Genomic DNA, 21,702 nt, shown 5'->3' with positions numbered 1-21,702 from the left:
CTTGTTCTCTAGTTGATGTTACATGAAAATTGTCCATCCCCAAAATATTCGACTGACAGCTTCAGTACACTGTATGTAACATTTTTAGCCATTGTAGTTCATGCATGAAATGCATGCCAGAAATGCATGAACATCCTTTCTATTTAGTAGGTTTGTTTGTTTTGGGCACATCTATTACTAACAGGTGGACAGTCAAGCACACAGCCATCTTCATCATTAGCAGTTGAATAAGTCATTCAGCCCTGAAGTGCTGTTATTGTGAAGTGGAAAGGTCTAAGTGCAGTAGGACACACAGACTCAAAAAATGGGATCACCATGTGCTGAAGTGCACAGTGCATAAAACTCACCTTTAAGGAACTATGTCAGTACGAGAACTGCTTGTCTGGAGCAGTAGAAACTAGTTCTTTGGAACAATAAATCACGCTTCACCAACTGGTAGTGTGACAGGAAAAATCTGAGTTTGGCAGATGCCAGGAGAACGCTACATAACGGAATGTATACTGGCAACGTAAAGTTTGATGGAATTTTTTTATGGTTTGAGCTGGGCCCTTATTTCCCTGAAGGCTGGAGAGATCTTAATGCTATAGCAGGCAATTACATTCTAGGAAGTTGTGTGCTTTCAGCTTTTCAGCAACAGTTTGGGAAACAGCTCTTTCCTGTTTCAGCATGACAATTCCCCTTTGCACAAAGCGAGATCCAAAAAGAAATGGTTTGCTGAGGTTGGTGTGTAAGAACTTGACTCACCTGTGCGAAGCCCTGACTTCAGCCTGATCAAACAGCTCATGAACTGTCCTTTTGCAAAATGAGGGAAATCTCTGACAAAACTCCTCAGAGCAAACCTGCAGCGAGAATAAGGATGCCATCCTAACTGTAAATGAGTCAGAATTATTTGGCTAAGAGGTGATGAAAAGTGTGCGGAAAGTGCAAATATGTAATCATAGCCCCTTCTGGGATCTGTCTCTGCACATGTCTGAGACCTGACTTCAGCTATGCTCTTGGGGCCGAAGGAAAGCGAGCCTCAGCAACCACGTACCAAAATGATTGTGATGCATGACTGTGTGTGTGTGTGTGTGTGTGTGTGTGTGTGTGTGTGTGTGTGTGTGCGCACACGCGCAAAAGTGTAATAGAGGATTGTGTGTTTGTGTCTCTGTAGGTATCATTGAGCTGGTGTGTGGTGTGTTTGTGGAAGCTGCAGTGTTGGATATAGAGAAAGAAGAGCGTTCAGGAGTCAAGAGCTGCAGCTCTCTTCTTCTTTCCCTGCTGGACATCATCTACTGCCTGCTCAAACATCTGTCCTCCGTGGTCCGACTGGCTCTGCAGGTAACAGTGCTCTCTGTCTTTCTCTCTTACATACTTACTCACTCACTACCTCTTTCTCTCGCTAACTGACATTCTCTTCCCCCCTTACTTTCCATTGCTCTGATCAGTAAACATCTCTCACTCTGTAGCTGTCTAGTGTCAGCCCCACTTTTCTCTCTCTTTCTCTCTCTCTCCCTCTCTCTCTCTTTCTCTCTCCCTCTCTCACTCTCTTTCTCTTTCTCTCTCTCGCCCTTGGGGAGTCTCTCCCTGCCTCTGTCGCCCTAGGCGTGCTGTTAGGAGGTTCATGTCTGGGTCCTCTCCTAACTGACGATTACATTGTTATGCAATGACAACTGGCATGCAAATAAGACCAGAATAGAATCGTCACTGTGCTTGTCACATTTCCACTCTGAGCTGCTGCCAGCCTCTACAGCTGTGAGGATTACAGGCTGCAGCTAGTGTCTACTAAATTTACTCATTATATATTTTATGATTAACAGTGGTCATTTAAGAGGTATGACGAAATATAGAACACAAACATAAACATCACTACCTTCAACTTATTCGTTAATGCTCATTAATTAATTAATACTTTATTAACTCATTTTTGAGAGTGCCTGTGTAGTTGTTTGAAAGTGCCTGTGTGTGTGCTTTTATATTCATGCACATTTGGTCTGTGCGATATGGCGATGTAATTGGATATGGGTGATGAGTAACTCAATGACAATGCTTTGAAGCCGATTACTGGCATGTTGGGAAAGAGAATTGATAGAGAACTAGAGAGGACAAACTTCATTTTAAACGGTTTAGTAAAAATTATGTATTTATTCTTTTTTACTGTTAAAACAATTAATCATTATAGAGCATTAATAAGCTGTTAGGCTACGATAGTGATTTCACCACCATCTCTGTTGTGGTTTTTCCCAAAATGTAACAAACATTTTGAGGACAGTTCTGAGCATTCAGCAACAATCTTTGGAGCGCAGTGACAACAGGAATCACGTCTGAGACCATTGCTTTGTAAGATTTTAGAAATCGTGATATTTGGTGACTCACACTGTGCATTTTAAATAGTCCATGGTGTATGGACAAAGCCTTTGATTTATATGCTCACACTGTGCAAATGCTGCCCTAGCACAGAGCTCTGTCTATGAACAATTTCAAATTGCCATGCACCAAGTCCTGAGCCAAGACATTGAGAATCTGAACTACAGGACTGCTGCTGGCTACTAAAAGCAGACAGTGATGTACACGGGTGGACAGTAAGATATCTACAGCCTATTTTACAAAGGCAGCTAAAAGAAATCTATATTTTTATTAAATGTTTTAACAATTTTGGCTCTGTACAATACCACAATTGATTTGAAAGGAAACAATCAATATAATATATATATATATATACTTTCAGCTTTAATTCAAGGGTTTAGCAAAAATATTGGATTACCATCCATTTTCACGTGCTCATACGTAGTTAAATAGTTGACTGATAAGCAGTTTTATGGCCAGGTGTGGCCTGTTCCCTCATTAGATCATGACAGATTAAGGCGATAAAAAGTCTGGAGTTGATTCCAAGTGTTAAAAATGCATTTGATAGCTATTCATGGGAACTCAATGTGCAGTCCAAAGAGGTATCAGTGCAAGTAAAGGAGGCCATCATTAGGCTGAAGACACTAAACAAATCTATCAATCTAACAAATCTAGACAGCAGAAAGTTCAAGACAGTCCCAATAAAATATTGGTACATTCTTAAAAGGAAAGAATGCACTGGCGAGCTCAGCAGCACAAAAGGGCCTGGAATACTATAGAAGCTAAAGTGGATGATTGCAAATTTTTTGTGGTGTAGAAAACCCCTGTCACAAGATCTTAAGGACATGTCAAGGACATTCTAGGGGAGGTTGGCATATCATTGTCTACAAGTCTACAGTCAAGAGATGTTTTCATGTAATTAATTACAGAGTTTACCTGAAGATGCAAACCACTGGTAACACTCAAGAACAGAATGGCCAGATTAGACTTTGCTAAAAAACATCTAAACAAGTCTGCCAAATTTTGGAGATTATTTGGACACATGAAAGCAAGATTATCTTAAGGTATGGAGAGGAAAAGGGCTCATAATCCGAAGCATGCCACATCATCTGTTAAACATGGTGGAGGCAGTGTTATGGCATGGACATGTATGGCTGCTAATGGACCTGAGTCACTGGTGTTTATTGATGATGTAACTGCCGATAGAAATAGCAGGATGAATTCTGAAGTGTGTAGAGCTACACTTTCTGCTCTGATTCTGTCAAATACTGCAAAACTAGGACGGCACATCACATAACAGATGGATAATGACCTCAACCAAATTGAGCATGTTTTTGACTTGCTGAAGACAAAACTGAAGGCAGAAAGACCCACAAACAAGCAGCAACCAAAGATGACTGCATTAAAGGCCTAGCAAAGCATCTCAGTGGAGGTGATGACCATGGGTTCCAGACTTCAGGCAGCAAATGATTTGCATCCAAATATTAGAAACAATCCTTGTATTTATAGTTATGTTAGTTTGTCCAGTTACTTTTAAGCTTGTGAAAATGGAGGGGCTACATAAAAATAGCTGTAATTCCTAAACTGTTAATGCAGTATTTTTGTTAGATGCCTTGACTTAAAGCAGAAAGTCTACACCTCAATCATATATTGACTACTTCATTACAAATCCATTGTGGTGGTGTGCAGAGGAAAAAATTACAAAAATTGTCACTGTTCAAACACTGGACCAGATTGTATGCCCCAGGACTGCATTTAGGTTGGTCTTTATAGCCCACACTCTCAGTTCCAGTAGTGCTGTGTGCACCTGTGTGTGGTGTCTCCACAAGGCCCATGGGAAAGAGCAGAGAAAAGTTGGACTTCTAACACAGAGGATTCACAAGGTCCCCCTCCCCTCTGAGTACCATCCTGCTTCTCCCATTGGCCCTCATTACCCTGCTTCAGCTCTTTGTCTTCTGCCCCACTTGCTTCCATACATATTTATGCACGGACACTGCAAAGAAGAATACGTAATGGAAATCAATTTTCTCTGAAAATGCAAAGCTCATTAAAAAGCATCTGCAAAACCCAAATTCATTTGGGTGGTAATGATAAGGAAAGTCATTCCTAGAATTTCTTCCTGCTCACCTCCCTCTCTCTTACCCACCCTCCCCTTCTCTCTCTTTTTCATCCCTCCTTCCCTCTCCTAGTGTCTATTCAGTGTGTCAGGCTGTCATTTATATTTGAAATGAATAAGGAAAGTTTAATTGTGGAAGTGGCAAATTCCATATGATCACGTCTGCCGGGAATAATCATGTTGTCCCAGACTGTCAGTCTCTGACGTTTTCCAGAACACCCGGTAGAAATATGAGCAGGAATAGGACTCTGAAATCAGGCACAGGAGAGGAAGAAACTGAACTCTGCTGAACCATAAGCTTCACTCTCAGTTTAGCACGGCTCTCGCTGACTGCTGCCATATACAAAGTTTCACAGTGTTTTGTGTTGTTTGTGTCTATTTTAAACCAAAATCTCTCTCTCTCTCTGTCTCTCTCTCTCTCTACTCTCTCTCCCTCTCTCTGTCTCTCTCTCTCTCTACTCTCTCTCTCTCTCTCTCTCTCTCTACTCTCTCTCTCTCTCTCTCTCTCTCTCTCTCTCTCTCTCTCTCTGTCTGTCTCTCTGTCTCTCTCTCTCTCTCTCTCTCTCTCTCTCTCTCTCTCTCTACTCTCTCTCTCTCTCTCTCTCTCTCTCTCTCTCTCTCTCTCTCTGTCTCTGTCTCTCTGTCTCTCTCTCTACTCTCTCTCTCTCTCTCTACTCTCTCTCTCTCTCTCTCTGTCTCTCCATCTCTCTCTCTCTCTCTGTCTCTCTGTCTCTCTCTCTCTCTCTCTCTCTCTCTCTCTGTCTCTCTCTCTCTCTCTCTCTCTCTCTCTCTCTCTCTCTCTCTCTCTCTCTCTACTCTCTCTCTGTCTCTCTCTCTCTCTCTCTCTCTCTCTCTCTCTCTCTCTCTCTCTCTCTCTCTCTCTCTCTCTCTCTCTCTACTCTCTCTCTGTCTCTCTCTCTCTCTCTCTCTCTCTCTCTCTCTACTCTCTCTCTGTCTCTCTTTCTCTCTACTCTCTCTCTACTCTCTCTCTACTCTCTCTCTCTACTCTCTCTCTCTCTCTCTCTCTCTCTCTCTCTCTCTCTCTCTCTCTGTTTTCTATGATGGTCTCTTTCTCCCCCCCCATTCGCAAAACTAAGTATCTCCTGCTGTCAGCCCTGCTAATAGAGTAGGAGGTTGTTATTGTTATTGAGGTGGTTGCAGACAGTCTGCTGCATGCATTTTGGCACAACAGTGGCACGGCTGGGCAGTGCACAGACTCCAAGCAGCATTTCAGTTAAAAATAGCATCAACTGAAGCCACTCAACTTCTCGACACTACATGAGTGGTTTTCTTTCAGAGAGTGTACACATGTAACCACTCTGACTCAAAACAAGTCATTATGTGCTAACCTTTACCCCAGTGAGTGACGGGTCTGGTTCTCTGTGTTTATCCAGTGTGCCCTGCCATTGCCTTGTGCTTGCCTGGGCATGGAGCGCTGTTAAGCTGAAATCCCTCAGTTTGGGAAATAAGAAGCATATTTCCAGTACAAGCCAGCATCACCTTCTGGGCAATCAAGTGGCCAAATCAAATAATTAAAGTCTGATCCAAAGCTAATTTTATGAACAGCTGCTCCTACTACTACTACTACTACTACTACTAATACTACTACTACTACTAATACTAATAATAATAATAATAATAATAATAATAAATAATAAACGATTGCTTACTACTACTGTTTCATAAACACCTTGTTATCAACAATTACTTCAGTTTTCATTGTCATTGTTATATTAGCCTTATTCATTTGGTCAGTTGTTCCAGTGCCAACAGTAAACATGTTCTAATTTATCTGCTGTACTATACTGACAAGAAATAAATGTAATTTCTTCAGTGATGTTAACAGTTTCTCTCTCTTTCTTTGAAGTCTGGAAGTAATGGAGACACAGAAGCAGCAGAAGAGCTCTTGCTTGTCAACAAGCCGCTGACCAGCCTCAACAGTCACCTCATTCAAATGGTCAGTCTTTGTGTGAGAATGTATGTGTGTATTTATGCATGTTAGCAAAAGCTAGTGTTGCATGTTGAAATGTTGTACGTAGTGGGAGGCAAAATGATAGAAACACCAAGCAGTGTGTGAGATCAATAAGACTGGCTGTAGACCTGTTTGATATGCTGATGCAATCATCATTGGTGATTAACAAATAACTTGAAGCTGCCTCAATGCTAAGCATATATTGGAATTGGTATGTATACACAGCAATTCTTTTGCATTGTTTTAAGCAGGAAAATGTGATCAAATTACCATATAACCATTTCATTAGAGGTTCCTAGTTTTTCTATTATTTTGTCCACATCTGTACGTTTGATCATCTTCCTATCCTTGTCCTGTGCTGAGCTGTATTATTTGTTCAGAATATGTCATGCAGTCAAAGCAAAATGGTGCCTGACTGACTGCTACATTGCAGAGTGGCAGTATGAGAGAACAACTTTGACATCTTTCCCTACCAATGACCAGTGACCAGTTTCATTCTCATGGACATAGTACAGCTCCCCTTTCAGCACAAACCCAGTCTTATACAAATCAGTATTTTTCCAAGTAGATATTTCTGTAAACTCTAGGAAAGTTACACCACAAGCTTCATATTTTGCATGCATTTCCTAACCTCTACTGCGTGAATTATGTAAAGCGACCAAATCATGTTTATAATATTAGATATCTTACCAGACAAAATAAAATTTAATAATGGTAACATAATATATGGAAATATATTTTGATGGCATTCTACAACAGTACAGACCTTGGGGTTGTGGTTCTGTATTAGGCATGAGGCCTAAAATGCAATCTGTTTGCACCTCTTCACAACCCCCCCCCCAAAAAAAAAAACAAATTCATTTCTAAAAGAGAACCCTGGAGAGACATTCTGTTCATCTGCCCCTAGGGCACCATCCACCCTTGAACACCCACACACAGACACAGTGGTGTCCTGCATTATCCTCTCTGTTGTCACATGAAGGACCAGAAAACAGTTCGTCTCTCTCTCTCTCTCTCTCTCTCTCTCTGTCTCTCTCTGTCTCTCGCTCTCCCTCGCTCTCCCTCTCTCTCCCTCTCTCCCTAAGCAAACCTGTAGTAGCTGAGTTCCAGGGCACTGATAGGCAGAGCAGTGAGAGGACCATCATTAAACACTGTGCTGAATATCTAAATCCCGAACACCACTTGCACGGCTCACTTGCTTTGCTAGGATTGGAATTTAATGGAATATATTTTGTATATGGAAAAGTATTTGGAATACATATTCAGAGTACAGAGAGAGAATATCTGTATTCAGTCCACAGTACATTTTTTAAAAGAAGTGCTCAGAATGCAGCTACTTTTTTTTAAGAACGCAGAATAATTTTAATGCACAGTATTCACAAGTAAAGCTTAGAATTGGTGTTGTGCTTGCTCGTGCGATTGTGGGAGCAGCAGTTGAGAAAAAAGTGGAGAATTTCAGAAAATTTCCATGAAGAATAAAAATTGTAACTTTTATATTAGTTATAAACTATATTAGTTTATATTAGTATATTTACTAATTAGCTACTACTTTACAGAATGCTAGGTGTTCTGCCCAAATCTATGCTTCACCTTCAGCTAAAAGTATGTGTTAGAACTACAGACTCAATATCGGAATTGTGTTAAACTGTTTAAATGTAATTACTAATTGCTAATCATTAATTACGTAGTATATTCCAAGTTTTCCCATTTGTTTTGATGTCTACAGATAACAAAAACTGGGGAAACATTTCAAGAATGCTTTTCTTTCCTTATAAGCAAGACTGTATGCACAACAGTAACTTTTTTGCCAAATTAAAAAATAAGATATCTTCTCTTCTCAGTGGTGGACAGTAACTAAGTAAATGTAATTCATTACTGTACTTAAGTAGTTTTTTTGTGTATCTGTACTTATTTCTATTTTGGGCAACTTTTTACTTTCACTCCACTACATCTTAAAGTCAAATATCTTACTTTTTACCTATTGGTTTTTGTGTGTATAAAAACGTAACATGTCAAAACCAAAGAAGTGCAAAGCTAGAACACCAATCAGGGCACAGCAGTCACTTCAGTCTGAGCTTGTTTTGACCTGTTGGTCATACCAACCCAGTGCAAGCACACGGTTCAAAGTCAGTGCAGCAGTGTAAAAATTTGGGAGCACTTACGTCACCTAAATGATGAACTAACCTAACTTTGTGTAAATAGACCACAATATAGAAATATGTACACATATGCAGTCGTGACTGGCGTGTTTCTTTTTTTCTGAATTCATACAAACACTTTCATTTTATAGTAAATTAGTTTCGGTTAGTTTATGTTTATGAACAGAGACCTACAGATCAATACAGTAAAGGAAAACTTGTTTTAAACTCAGGTTCACAAATTTCACAAGTTTTTATTCTATTTGTAACTAATTTACAAAGTAATCTTAAACTGAAACTTTGCTTGTTTGTAAAAAGTGATGTCAGAGCCACTCGGTTCTCCCTGATGGAAACTGTTTACCTTCAGTGTTTTGTGCTTATGATCATTTTAATAGACATCAGTGTCACTTATTAATGACGTTCTATTAAAAGACTGGTTTACCAAGAGAGACACTGGAGGACTTTCACCTAAACTGAGTTCATGAAGCGAGTCTTGTTATAAAAATGATAACAGGACATTAGAGCCATAATTAATCTTTTAATTCTTTTACTTTTGATACTTAAGTACTTTTGATACTTAAGTACATTTGTACTTTTACTCAAGTTGAGGTCTAGAGTAAGGACTTCTACTTTTACTGGAGTAATATTTTACCTTGGGTATCTCTACTTTACCTCAAGTACTTGATTTGTGTACTTCGTCCACCACTGTCTCTTCTACATACAAACATAAATGTGGTACAGATTGCTAACAGAAATTCTTCACTTTTTTCTTCAGAACAACATGGAGCTGTGAGTGGGAAATCATATTCAATTACAGTATGCTTCTGAAAGGGTTCATTTGGGACCGATCAAATGCACTCTACTGGCCTGTCCTCCTGTAGTGCTCAGTGTGTTACTGACTGTGTATGTATGAAGGCTGTTGTTTTGTTATTTTTGTCAAATCTCTGCTATCAGAGCAGTTTGAAAGAAAGAATGAGTAGAAAACTGGTGCATGTAGATTCGCACATACATACAAAGTGAGGGTAAGCAGAGGGCCCATGATGCATCGCCCTGGGCAGGTTGCAGTGCCATCCCCTACACAGAGCTTTAGAGCAGCTGCCCTCTTGGCCTGTTCCTCCATGCAATCTGTGAGATTATACAGCAAAATGTATTGCTATGCAGACACCAGAGTGGCTTTCATTTCTCTCTTGTGAAACACTTTTTCTTGCTTTTCCCCTTCCTACATGTCTCTCAAGCCTTCTCTCTGAAACACACAGCCAGACATTCACACACGCATAAAAGACTGTGTATTCAGCTGGTGACATGCTGCTGTCATCTGGTTTTGATTTGTTCTATGAAGAATATTTTGACTACTTTCAACATTGACTACTCTGCAGTTGAGTTTTTTTATACAAACATTCAGTCCCCACTTACAAAAGCGGTTACTTCATAACTGGTAAAGTAATAGGAATGCTAATGGGTGTTCAAATTCTTAAGACCATTTATTATGGAATTCAGTCAGATCTACTTGGTAGACACTTTTCATGAAATAGAGAAACGGTGAATTTGCAGGCTTGCATAGGAGTGCCTCAGTGCTTAAAGTTCACTTTTGCAAAAAGGCCTCTCCATCATTCAAGATGGAGTTAAAGTGAGTCCACCAACAACGATGTGGATGGCTATTTAAAAACTGCTTTCATAATATTTTCTTTTTAATGAAAAACATGTTCTTTGACAAATACAGTACTGTGCAAAAGTCAGAGACCATCATTCATTACTTAGTTGGCCATTAAGTAGAAGTTCAGTGTTAGGAAAAAAAAAGCAGAATACACATTTAACAGAAACTTGCACAGAGGCCTCAAAAACTAAACATATATAATTATTTTCAGCATTTACTGTGTCCTTTTTTTTTTCTTTTTTTTTTTTTTTACAGCGTCTGTCTTTTGTTTTTTTTGTTTATTTTGTTTTTGTTTTCCCCCCCCCAGAAGATTTTATTTATGAAAGAAATGTGTTTTTCCACACCTCCAAAGCTCAGTCTTAGAAGTTGGATGCATTCTTTGAACGATCCACCTGTGGATGTTTTCAGATCTGAAGCAAGTTTGATTTTCTCTTATTTTTCAAAGGTGAAAAGTTTAAGCACTGTTGATATGATAGTGGTTTTGTAATGTTGTTAGGAGTCCCATAAACTCCAGTATTCCATCCTCCAGTTTTTTCTTTTATTTTTGTTTGACTTTCCCATTCTTTATGCAAGTGGACTATCTTACATTTAACTTCCTCCTGAAAAAATATTGTTGAACGTAATTGCTGTTTTGACTGGAAATAAAACAAATGGAAGAATGTCTCTGACTTTTGCACAGTATTGTGCATGTAATACATTAATAATTAAATCAGCATTAAATAATAGTTTATAAATGCCTAATAGAACAGATTGTTCAGTAATAAACATGGCACTTTTACATTTATAGTTTATATTAATGATTTATTGATTATAGTTTTATAGTTTATATTGATATATTCAGTTTACTCATGGTCCTCTGAAATGTGAGGATTATGTAGACGAACACTTGCACCTTTATTATGCACCCCATGTCCTTAAATTAAACTTCCTTAAATGTAACATTCTGCACTTTATTGCACTGTACTCACTAGTCTTGATCGACTGTACTGTCCGGGACAAGAGTGTAACTGTAATTTTATTTGAAGAAATGGAGAACATGTTTCAGATACTGTCATTTTTTAAGTGAATCAAGAAATGGCTAAGGCAAGCCATGGTGAAATTATTGCTATTGGCTTGTGTGTGTGTGTGTGTGTGTGTGTGTGTGTGTGTGTGTGTGTGTGTGTGTGTGTGTGTGTGTGTGTGTGTGTGTGTGTATTGTGGAAGTCATGTGTGGGCCATGTGAGACTGGATTTCAGCAGAATATAGAATATAAAGACTATCCAGCCACTATAGAAGTAGGACAGTTGTTTTCTTAAAGTCCTCTACCAGTGTGACCGAGCACAGCTAAAGACGTCTAGGGAGGATTTAGTGTAATATAAGCCTAGTTTCGTAAATGCTAAGAGGTACATGCCTGACAAATTCTGATAATAATCCAACATGTATCATCTGACCTATAAGCTATATGACACAAGGATGTCTAGCTCTCTACTCACCTTAATAAGTTTATTCATGTTAAGCCCCTAAGTGGCCAGGAGATGCCAGCAGGACCAGAGTTCCATGTATCACTCCTTGAGAATAATTTGACCTATTTGCCTTGTATTTTCATGAAGTTAATAAACAGTAAGCCTTAGAATGTAATAAGCTTGGTAATTTTGAGGTTAAAGTGTAAAATGATGGATGACACTGCACAATTCAGCCATTATTGTGAGGAAGTATTAAATGGTATAAAAAAAGCGTGAATGGGGTTATAATTTCAGGGTTTATATTATGACCATAAACAGTATATGTGTTTAAATGTCTCTGAGACAGAGGGCAGAGTAGTATGAAGAGTGTGTGTTGCCTGTCATAAATCACATGTAGAGGTCATAAGAGGGCAGCAGTGCTACACGTCCCCGTAGGCCTCTGCTCTCCTCTTCCTCTTTTTCTTCTGCAATCAGCCTTTTCAGCACACACAGTGGCATTAGCACACCCTAATCTCTCTGATTCCTGCCTGCTTTTCAGCCACCCACTCCCATTAGGCTCCTCTGCCCTATTTCCCTGGTGCATCCACTAGCCGTGCTAAGTAAACAAGGTGGTTTTATGAGCCTGGCTAAGCAGGTGTTAACTCTTGTTCTGTGCTGACTCTGTGCTGGCATGTGAACAATACTGGGCCAGCGAACCCGTGCACAGACACCAAAGGCCTTTCAGCCCGCGGCTCTCCCTCCTCTCCGCCCCTCGTCAAGCCGCCAGGCCAGAGAGAGGCGGTTCTCTTTGGGGGCCATTGTTTAGGCCTTAAGCATTCCTCCCATTCTGGAGTGGCCGGCGGCATCACAAAGAGAGGCGGGATTAGGCGCGGCTGGCCCTTGCCCCATGGCCTCATGGGATTAGACTTCTATGGAAGGGGGCAGCAACGGATCAGCGCTGAAAAAGAGGCTGGAATCCCAGAGCTCACTCCACAGGCTTTGAGGGGAAAGGCAGAGTGGGAGAGAAAATCCCCATGGCCCCAAGACTCACTCTCTCTGCTGGGCTGCAGGGGCGTTGACAAGTGCTGTTTTCAGAAGGCTCGCTCTGTGCCCCTAAACCGCTCCCCTGATGGACATGTTTGCCTCATAACTATGAATGTGTCTGTCTCTGAGGATCAGCGGCGCACTCCCCCAATTATACCTGTTTAAGGACTAATGTCTGTATCAGCAAAGCACTGCCTCTACCACCCCCTCTTTTTATGTCATTCCTCCAGTGAAGGCTGGGTCAGGATTAAGTCAAATGAAGGTTTGTTGTCTCAGAGGCCACAGTATTATATATTAGGTCAAAAACAAGTACACTACATGTCACTTAGATGGAATAGGCATCATATAACAGTATGCTTCAGTTTGTCTGTTCCTTAACAGTATACTGGCTTTATAATATGAATGCTGCTTTTCAGTATTTTAGCAGAATACTACTGCTATTAATGAACACTCCGTTTGAGTCTAAACTGGAGCCCATTGCGTCAAACTGGAACTTTGGTAGTTCTGATTCAGTTGAAGGTCAATTGAAATTGTCTGGTGAGAGTGGATGTTACATTGACATACAGTGTCATAAGAATAATTTTCTTTATTTCCCTTGTGCACTGGAAAAGCCATAACAGCGTGTTTAAGTTGGGCTGTTCTGATAGTAGGTGTATATTTCATCTTGGATGTTGTGTGATACAGTATTGCAGATTTACCTCGTTGTGTACATGGAGGGAATACAAAATGCTGTAGCCAGAGTCAATGTGTTTTAGGTTAGTTTTTTTGCCTTCTAACTCTTGTTTGGAGTTTGAAGTGTTTTACGCACTGAAGCAGGGTTATAGCAACCATTTAGTACTGTTCAGATAACTGAGATTTATCTCTCTCTTTCTCCCTAGCTGCCCTGTGGTGATGGAGAGGTGTATGAGGAGGCCAGTCAATGTGTGTCTCTGCTGGCTCAGCTGTATGGAGGGGATGGAGCTGACCATCTGAACCCTGAAGATCTGCTCAGCCTTGCACACACACTGCAGTTACACCCTGAGCCAAGACAGCAGAGATTGCTGCTCCGTGTACTTAAACGACTGGTGAGCATTTATATGTTGATTTCCCAGTCTGAGTTATATGGATTGTAATATGACAGTATTTGCAACATTTTTTCATAAGTTGACACATGAAGAAGACAAGACAGTGTAAGTTAGTTTGAGCTGATCTAACATTCTTTCCTACTGACTTAGAATGTTAAGAATGACACAGGCCATATTTTACAGCCCTAGAACCTTGAGTGTTCAGACCTTAGTAATTAGTGAAATGATACTGTAACATAGTAATGCTTAAATGATAAAGTTAAGCACTACAGATATTTCCAATGAGAGACAGGCTTGTACTATGCTGATAATCTGTTCTGTGATGTTTCTGGACTAGAACTAAACTCAAAAGATTCTAGAGCCTTCAGAGGCTGAAATGTGCTGGATTAAACTGCTACATGCACATGGCATCATCATTCATGAATACCGTACTAATCAGTCTAATTAGAAATTGGGGATAAAAAAATCTTGCCTCTAAAGAAATAACTGACTCTTCAAATTACTCTTATATCTGATGAAACCAAAATGTCTGCCCTGTGTGCCTAGCAAACAGAAGGTTCTCTTCAGTCATGAATAAGTTGTGCAGTAGGGGGTGATGAATTGAGCTGTTTATGCAGTGTGCTAGTTTGGAAGAGAGTTAGATTGGGCTCTGCCCTGCAGGAGGAAGAGATGATCCAAAACTCCAGGCTTGAGTGTGTTTTCTTCCCACTTTCACACATCTGTGCAGATACTCTTACACACCCATTCAGATATACACACACAGGGGTGCAGACCAAAATCAGCAAGGACAAAAACAGCCAATAACTGCTGAGAAAATAACAAACACAAGGCTGTTTACGCTCATCATACTTGCATTTATTCTGGCATATCATTGATTATTGCAGCCAGTTTGCTTATTTTTATTTTAGGGAACAGGATATTGTGGATCATGTTTTTCTGTTCGTGTTTTTTGCAGTAATTGATGGTAAGCTTGCAATTGTGATTAATGTTATCATATATAATGCTGTCTGTTGACATATGATTGAAATATTCTTGTGACTGGGTAATATGTCACTGCATCTGAAACAATCTTAGTAACACAATGTTAGTGAGTTCTGAAACTCCCAGGGGCACGTAGAAACAACATGTTCTCTTTAATTTGGAGCATGTATGAATGTGTGCCCTGAAGTGCAATGTCTGGATTAGGAGCTCTGTGGGGAAACAGTATTGAAGAGCTTACCTGTCTGCAAAAATATGGTGTGTGGGTGTGTTTTCGTTTGTATGTGTGTACATTTGTGTGAGAGGTGAAAATGTTGTGCCCTCTTTGCCAAGGGAGAAGACTGAGTCATGTTTCTGATGACTTCATCTTTGCTCAAGCACTGCAGGTATTTAGAGATGAGCTGTGGTCTCTTACAGAGTTCAGTGAGACCAGTCTCTCCTCAGACTGACACATAGCTTACACATTCTGTCTTGCTTAAAACACTGTGGATACATTGAGACCTGGACAACAGCTAGGTGAATCAGTTCAGTAATTTATTCCAAATTTCTGAATAATTAAAAATGTAAATAATAAAAGTTTTTATTTTTAGGGTTTCCAGAGAATTCTGCTTGTAATATAATGGCAAAAGTTGCTGACCAGACCAGAAAACACATGAACAATTGTAAACTAAGCAAGTCTGTGAGGCAAAAAAAAACTTTAAATATCATTTTACATTAACCAATAACATAATGCGTGATCACTTAGTAAACAGCATAAGTGGACTTCCTATGAACCCTCGCTCCATGTAATTCCCAAGACAAATTTATTCTTTTTTATCTTAGCCACTAATAATACCTCCAATATGCTTATCATAAGCTGCTTTAGACCTTATTAACTTTTGTTCTTTCTGTTAAATCTGAAAGTTTGTTTTCACACTTGGCATTCTTTTAACCTTCCTTTTTCAGTCTGTGAGTTTAAACCTTTTAAGGCCAATGTATATATACAGAATACTTATAGCAAAGAATGGAACATGTAGGGAGAGAGGAAAGGAAGGTGTATATGCCATACTATGGTACCTATATGTGGTTGCAGATTAGTTTAAGGTTATATTCTTTACATATTCAACAAAAAGAGACCCAAGTTAAATGAAGCTTTTTTTGAGACCTTTGTTATAAATAACCTTCTCCAGTCAAGAAGTCAGCACCTCCTGAATTCATGGTATAAAAGGATAAAATGGGCTTTTTAGATTTTCACTGGAAAAAAATGAGACACCAAGTTAAAAGTGATGCAAATACAATGACTTGTTTGATGATGATGATGATGATGAGCAGAAAAATTCTATTCAGGTTGGATTGTACCAGAAATTACAGTGAATGTGTTAGAGTCAAGGGATTGAATCGAGAGGTGTATTTTAGATAATGAGACATTGTGATTAGTGCAGTAATTGGTCACACGTTGTCATTACTCTATTTAAACAAATCAATAATAAATGATTACTGATCAGAATCATGCTCTGAATGAGAAGGTGGCACACAGAAAGCTCCAACATGCAATAAAGCTTCTACAGGCTGCTCCATTTTACTGCAGACAATGCAGACAATTTTACTGTGTCAACCCCTCTAGTGGTTTATTTAAATGACATGAGGGGTCATCACCAAAGTGTGAATGTATCTCCTATGATGCATTCCATTTGATAGTTACCACTAGCATCAATGTGGAGAGGGTGTTTGTTAGCTTCTGCCCATCTAACACTTAATGACATCTTCAGTTTAAACGAGCCATTACAAAATCTATAGATCCTGGAACGTAGTAGATCATTTCTTAAGTGAAATTTTGATCGCACTGCTTTTGGATTGTCCTGGCAAAAAAAAAAGCATACGTTATTACAAAACAAAAATTAGGATGTGTAACAAACCGCACATTGTGTATACTAAGCTATGCAAACAGTGCCATACAACTGCCAAAAATATCAAGTGGACTTCAAGAACTGATATTGCATTGCTGAGTGATGTGGTGCTACTGACTGCGCTCCAATCAAACAGAAGAAGTGAATGTATCATTCCTGTAGTGAAGCATTATTAACATTATTAACATTGTAGGATTTTTAAAGAATTTATTTGTAAATTATGGTGGAAAATAAGTATTTGGTCAATAACAAAAGTTCAACTCAATACTTTGTAACATAACCTTTGTTGGCAATGACAGAAGTCAAACATTTCCTGTAAGTCTTCACCAGGTTTGCACACACTGTAGCTGGTATTTTGGCCCATTCCTACATGCAGATCTCCTCTAGAGCAGTGATGTTTTGGGGCTGTCGCTGGGCAACACAGACTTTCAACTCCCTCCACAAATTTTCTACGGATTTGAGGTCTGGAGACTGGCTAGGCCATTCCAGGACCTTGAAATGCTTCTTACGGAGCCACTCCTTCGTTGCCCGAGGGGTGTATTTGGGATCATTGTCATGCTAGAAGACCCAGCCATGTTCTATCTTCAATGCTCACACTGATCGAAGGAGGTTTTGGCTTAAAATCTCATGATAAATGGCCCCATTCATTCTTCCCTTAACACAGATCAGTCGTCCTGTCCCCTTTGCAGAAAAACAGCCCCAAAGCAAACCAAACACAACAAGTTGAGTTTTTACCAAAAAGTTCTATTTTGGTTTCATCTGACCACATGATATTCTCCCATTCCTCTTCTGGATCATCCATGCTCTCTGGCAAACTTCAGACAGGCCTGGACATGTACTGGCTTAAGCAGGGGGACATGCCTGGCACTGCAGGATTTGAGTCCCTCTCGGCGTAGTGTGTTACTGATGGTAGCCTTTGTTACTTTGGTCCCAGCTCTCTGCAGGTCATTCATCAGGTCCCTCCGTGTAGTTCTGGGATTTTTGTTCACCGTTCTCATGATCATTTTGACCCCACGGGATGAGATCTTGCGTGGGGCCCCAGATCGAGGGAGATTATGTCTTCCATGGTCTGGTATGGTCTTGTATGTCTTCCATTTTCTTACAATTGCTCCCACAGTTGATTTATTCACACCAATTGGCTTGCCTATTGTAGAGTCACTCTTCCCAGCCTGGTGCAGGTCTACAATTTTCTTCCTGGTGTCCTTCGACAGCTCTTTGGTCTTGGCCATGGTTGATTTTGGAGTCTGACTGTTATAGGCTGTGGACAGGTGACTTTTATACAGATAGCAAGGTCAAACAGGTGCCATTAATACAGGTAATGAGTGGAGGACAGAGGAGCTTCTTAAAGAAGAAGTTACAGGTCTGTGAGAGCCAGAAATCTTGCTTGTTTGTGGGTGACCAAATACTTATTTTCCACCATAATTTACAAATAAATTCTTTAAAAATCCTACAATGTGATTTCCTGGATTTTTTTTCCGCTCATTTTGTCTCTCATAGTTGAAGTGTACCTATGATGAAAATTACAGACCTCTCTCATCTTTCTAAGTAGGAGAACTTGCACAATCAGTGGCTGACTAAATACTTTTTTGCCCCACTGTATGTGTGCTACTTGTTCATTAGATCAGCATCGTTCTGGCTCAAATATATTGCTCTTAACAACCTACTGTCAAAAATATCTTCTTGGTTTAAATTTGAAAAATCAGAGGTGCCAATTGTACTCCATAGTACAGTTAATACTTTTTGTATCTGTGTATATGCAGCTGCAGACCTTGTAGCATGGCACTGACTTTAATATTTGAGCAGGAGCCCTGGGCTAATATCTCATCACACAGGGTGTTCTCCTCACGTTCAATCAAACGATGTTAACAATTTAAAGGCCAACGTCTCCCAATGCTCTTCCTGAGAAGACTGATCTGAGGCCCTCTACTGCCATCTCCTCCTTGTGCCCCTCTAATGAGTGTGTGTGTGTGTGTGTGTGTGTGTGTGCGCGTGAGTGTGCACGCATATTCATGCTCTGAAAGGGAATTGAAATGTATATGCTTGTCTGAGGGATCACATTTGTGCAGGTATAGGATTGTTCTGTGAATCTACCCTGGAATATTAATGTGCTCTTGCTGTGACATTTTACAATAATGGGTTAGCTGTAGAGGTTTCTTCTCTTATTAAGAAGCACGGAAATGCATTGGTACTATTTTAGGGACAAAAACACAAACACTGACAGCTGAATACCACATACTAGACATCAGAATTAAATATGCCTGTTCTGACAGGTCATGTTTGTGCAAATACAGGATTGTTCTATGAGTCTGTGAAGCTATTGTTGCTACCGTGATATATTACTATGCTATTGCTGTGACAGTTTACAGTAATGGGACAGCTGTAGACTTTCCATCTCTTATTAAGAAGCAAGGCAAATGCAAACACTAAAATGCTAAAACATTGAGAATCATAAACTAGACATAAGTAATTTTGTTATCTTTGTGGTACCTGAAAAGTGTCAAAATGGATTGTTTACCATCATCATTGCTGATGTTATCCTGTTTCCCTGTCTGTTTCTCCACATCCTTAATAGAAATGAGCTTTGACATCACCCCTCCAACTCACCTGCACTGTGTTGTTTAGACTGATTGTATATCTGCATTTTAATCCTCTTGCCTTTTTCTTTTGGTTATCTGATCATACAGCACTGCTTCCGTCTCCTCAAACTACCACTGCAGTTCTACTCACCATTGAGGGTTCTAATTGGCCTCATTAGACTCTCCTGAGCAGTATCACAATACTCCTGTCATTTAGCACTGCTACCTTTTATTTCTTATCGTCTAGCTGTAGTTATTGCGCAGCTATCAAGGTTGGCACAGGAGTAATTAATTTGTTAGTTCTGAATGTTGTTTGGGGGGTGTGTGTGTGTGTGTGTGTGTGTGTGCGTGTGCGTGTGCATGCGCACTAAATCCATTAGCTGAACAGGATAACAATAGCTCTGGCTGTCTGTCAAGCTCTGTATTTCACACAGTGGCTGAGTAAGTATTGATTTGGAATTTGTTGAGAATGAGAACTGGTAGTAGTGGGATGTGTCTGTCTGTAGGTGTGTAGATCACGCTCATGTGTGCGACTGTCCACACTGGATGATGCACATGTTTAACAAGGCAAGAGATTGACTGGCACTACTCTATTGATCTAGTACACTTGGTGGCAGATACTTAATCATTTTCTCAGCTCAAGTCATGTGAGGGGTAATTTTTTGGTTTGTGAAAATGAACTTGCCTTTGTAAGCCATGGAGTCTTGGTGGACTGAATACTGAGGATAATAATGATATGGAAAAGACTCTTTCTACAACAGATGGGGTGTGTTTTGTATATGTAAGTGTATATGTGTGCCTTGTCCCTGTCATGGTTAAACTGAGACTCACCCACTTTAACACTAATAGAATGAGATGAGACCAGGTCAGACTATGTCTCTGCTCTTGCCTGCTGTGCCATCTACTACAGATGAATCAGCCTGTCAAATCTCTCTCTCTCTCACTCTTGTGCTCTCTCTCTGTCTCGCTCTCTGTCTCTCTCTCTCTCTCTCTCTCTCTGTCTGTCTCTCTGTCTGTCTGTCTGTCTTTCTCTCTATCTCTCTCTCTCTCTCTCTCTCTCTCTCTCTCTATCTCTCTCTCTCTCTCTAACCCTATCCAAACCAAAAAAAAAAAAAAAAAAAATCCATAGAAACGTCTGACTGTGTAAAATAAAAATTATTAACCCGTAATCACATAAACGTCTCCTTCGCATTGACACTGGACAAATGTATATGGGGTGGAACTTGACAGGCTGTATCATGCAGGAACAATATTACCTCAAATTAACACAGAAAGCTCAGCTTGGAACATCATTGACTTGGATGTACATGTTTGTGATAAGTTATTCACTGACATTCAGTAATAATAACATTGCAGCATGTGGCCATGTTCATTAGTGGGTTTTATTAAGAGCAGGACTGCTATTTATCTGAGGGAGCAAGTTCAGGGAATTCCAGATCATTCACTACTTGTCAGAATTATTATTAGACTTGTGAAAACTGTAACTGTTGGTAATCACTTAAATTAACATTTAAAATCAGTGCAGCTTGAATAGAGCTTAAACCCCATTTTAAGGATTGGTAATACTGTTGATACGGTTGATAATACTGCCCATGTTACTAACTACACTTCATGTCCAGATATGGGATCAGTAACTATGTTACATTGGCCCAAGTAAGTTCTTAGATAGTCTGAGAAACTGAACCGTTGTAGACAACACTAGTACATAAAAAAAAACATTTCTATATGCTGGCCAGTATAGTCTTTACCTTATTAAGTGAAAATTCCCTAGATGATGCACCAAATGGGTTTATTTATTTTACTTGTCTAAAGCATTTATTTAAGGATTTACTTGTCTAAATCTGTCTCAAATAGTCTAGCGAATATCAGCCTGGACTAAGTTTTAATCACTCTATGCTTAGAACTACTTAGGCCTTAGTTGGACCGTGATATGCTATTTACATGATCGCAGCATAGCTAGACTACCAGTCTTAGAGTAATACATAGACAGTGAGTTGATTTCTGTCAGGTGATAGTAATTTTCTACATTTATCTGGAGAATGCTTGACAAGTATTTTCCTATTCTGTTTGTTATTGATCAAAGTCCTACAACTTCCTACTCTCATGTAAATATGTTAACAGCACTTGGGTAAAATATACAAATAGCATACAGTCATGCGGTGTTCATATATGATAACACCATTCTTCTCCTTTCATTTTTTTCCTATATCTGTAAATTAAAATATATATAGTGCTCATAATATCCTTGTCCGCTGTTCTCGTATACTGTAGCTGTCTCACCCAGGTAATAAGGATATAGTTGTTGCTTTCGCTGTACAATCTCAATCAACCCTGTAACTGTCATGTGAGCTCTAACAAGAGAGAAGAGGGAGAGACAGTCACAGCGAGGGCGAAACAAGTGAAAAAGTGATTGAAGGAGAGAGAGACATACACACTTATGGTGAGATACGCATGCACACACATATATAGTGCTCCCAGGACAGGGGCGAGTGGCTGCCTGTATTGAGTGTATGAATAATGCAGAGGTA

The 21,702-nt window shown here is 39.7% G+C and overlaps 1 protein-coding gene across 1 annotated transcript in view; it reads left to right on the top strand.

The window, feature by feature from the left end:
* ulk4 (unc-51 like kinase 4) overlaps positions 1-21,702 on the top strand; it is a 117,540-nt gene that overhangs the window by 85,669 nt on the left and 10,169 nt on the right. Inside the window, exons 33-35 of the mRNA XM_017700417.2 lie at positions 1,154-1,320; positions 6,309-6,398; positions 13,549-13,734. Of these exons, the coding sequence (XP_017555906.1) occupies positions 1,154-1,320; positions 6,309-6,398; positions 13,549-13,734 (443 nt within the window). The remainder of the gene's footprint in view (positions 1-1,153; positions 1,321-6,308; positions 6,399-13,548; positions 13,735-21,702) is intronic.

This window comes from Pygocentrus nattereri, chromosome 3 (genome assembly GCF_015220715.1).
Source record: "Pygocentrus nattereri isolate fPygNat1 chromosome 3, fPygNat1.pri, whole genome shotgun sequence".
Lineage (NCBI taxonomy): Eukaryota > Metazoa > Chordata > Actinopteri > Characiformes > Serrasalmidae > Pygocentrus > Pygocentrus nattereri.
The sequence above is the reverse complement of the archived record's forward strand: the minus strand, read 5'-3'. Positions and strand labels throughout refer to the sequence as shown.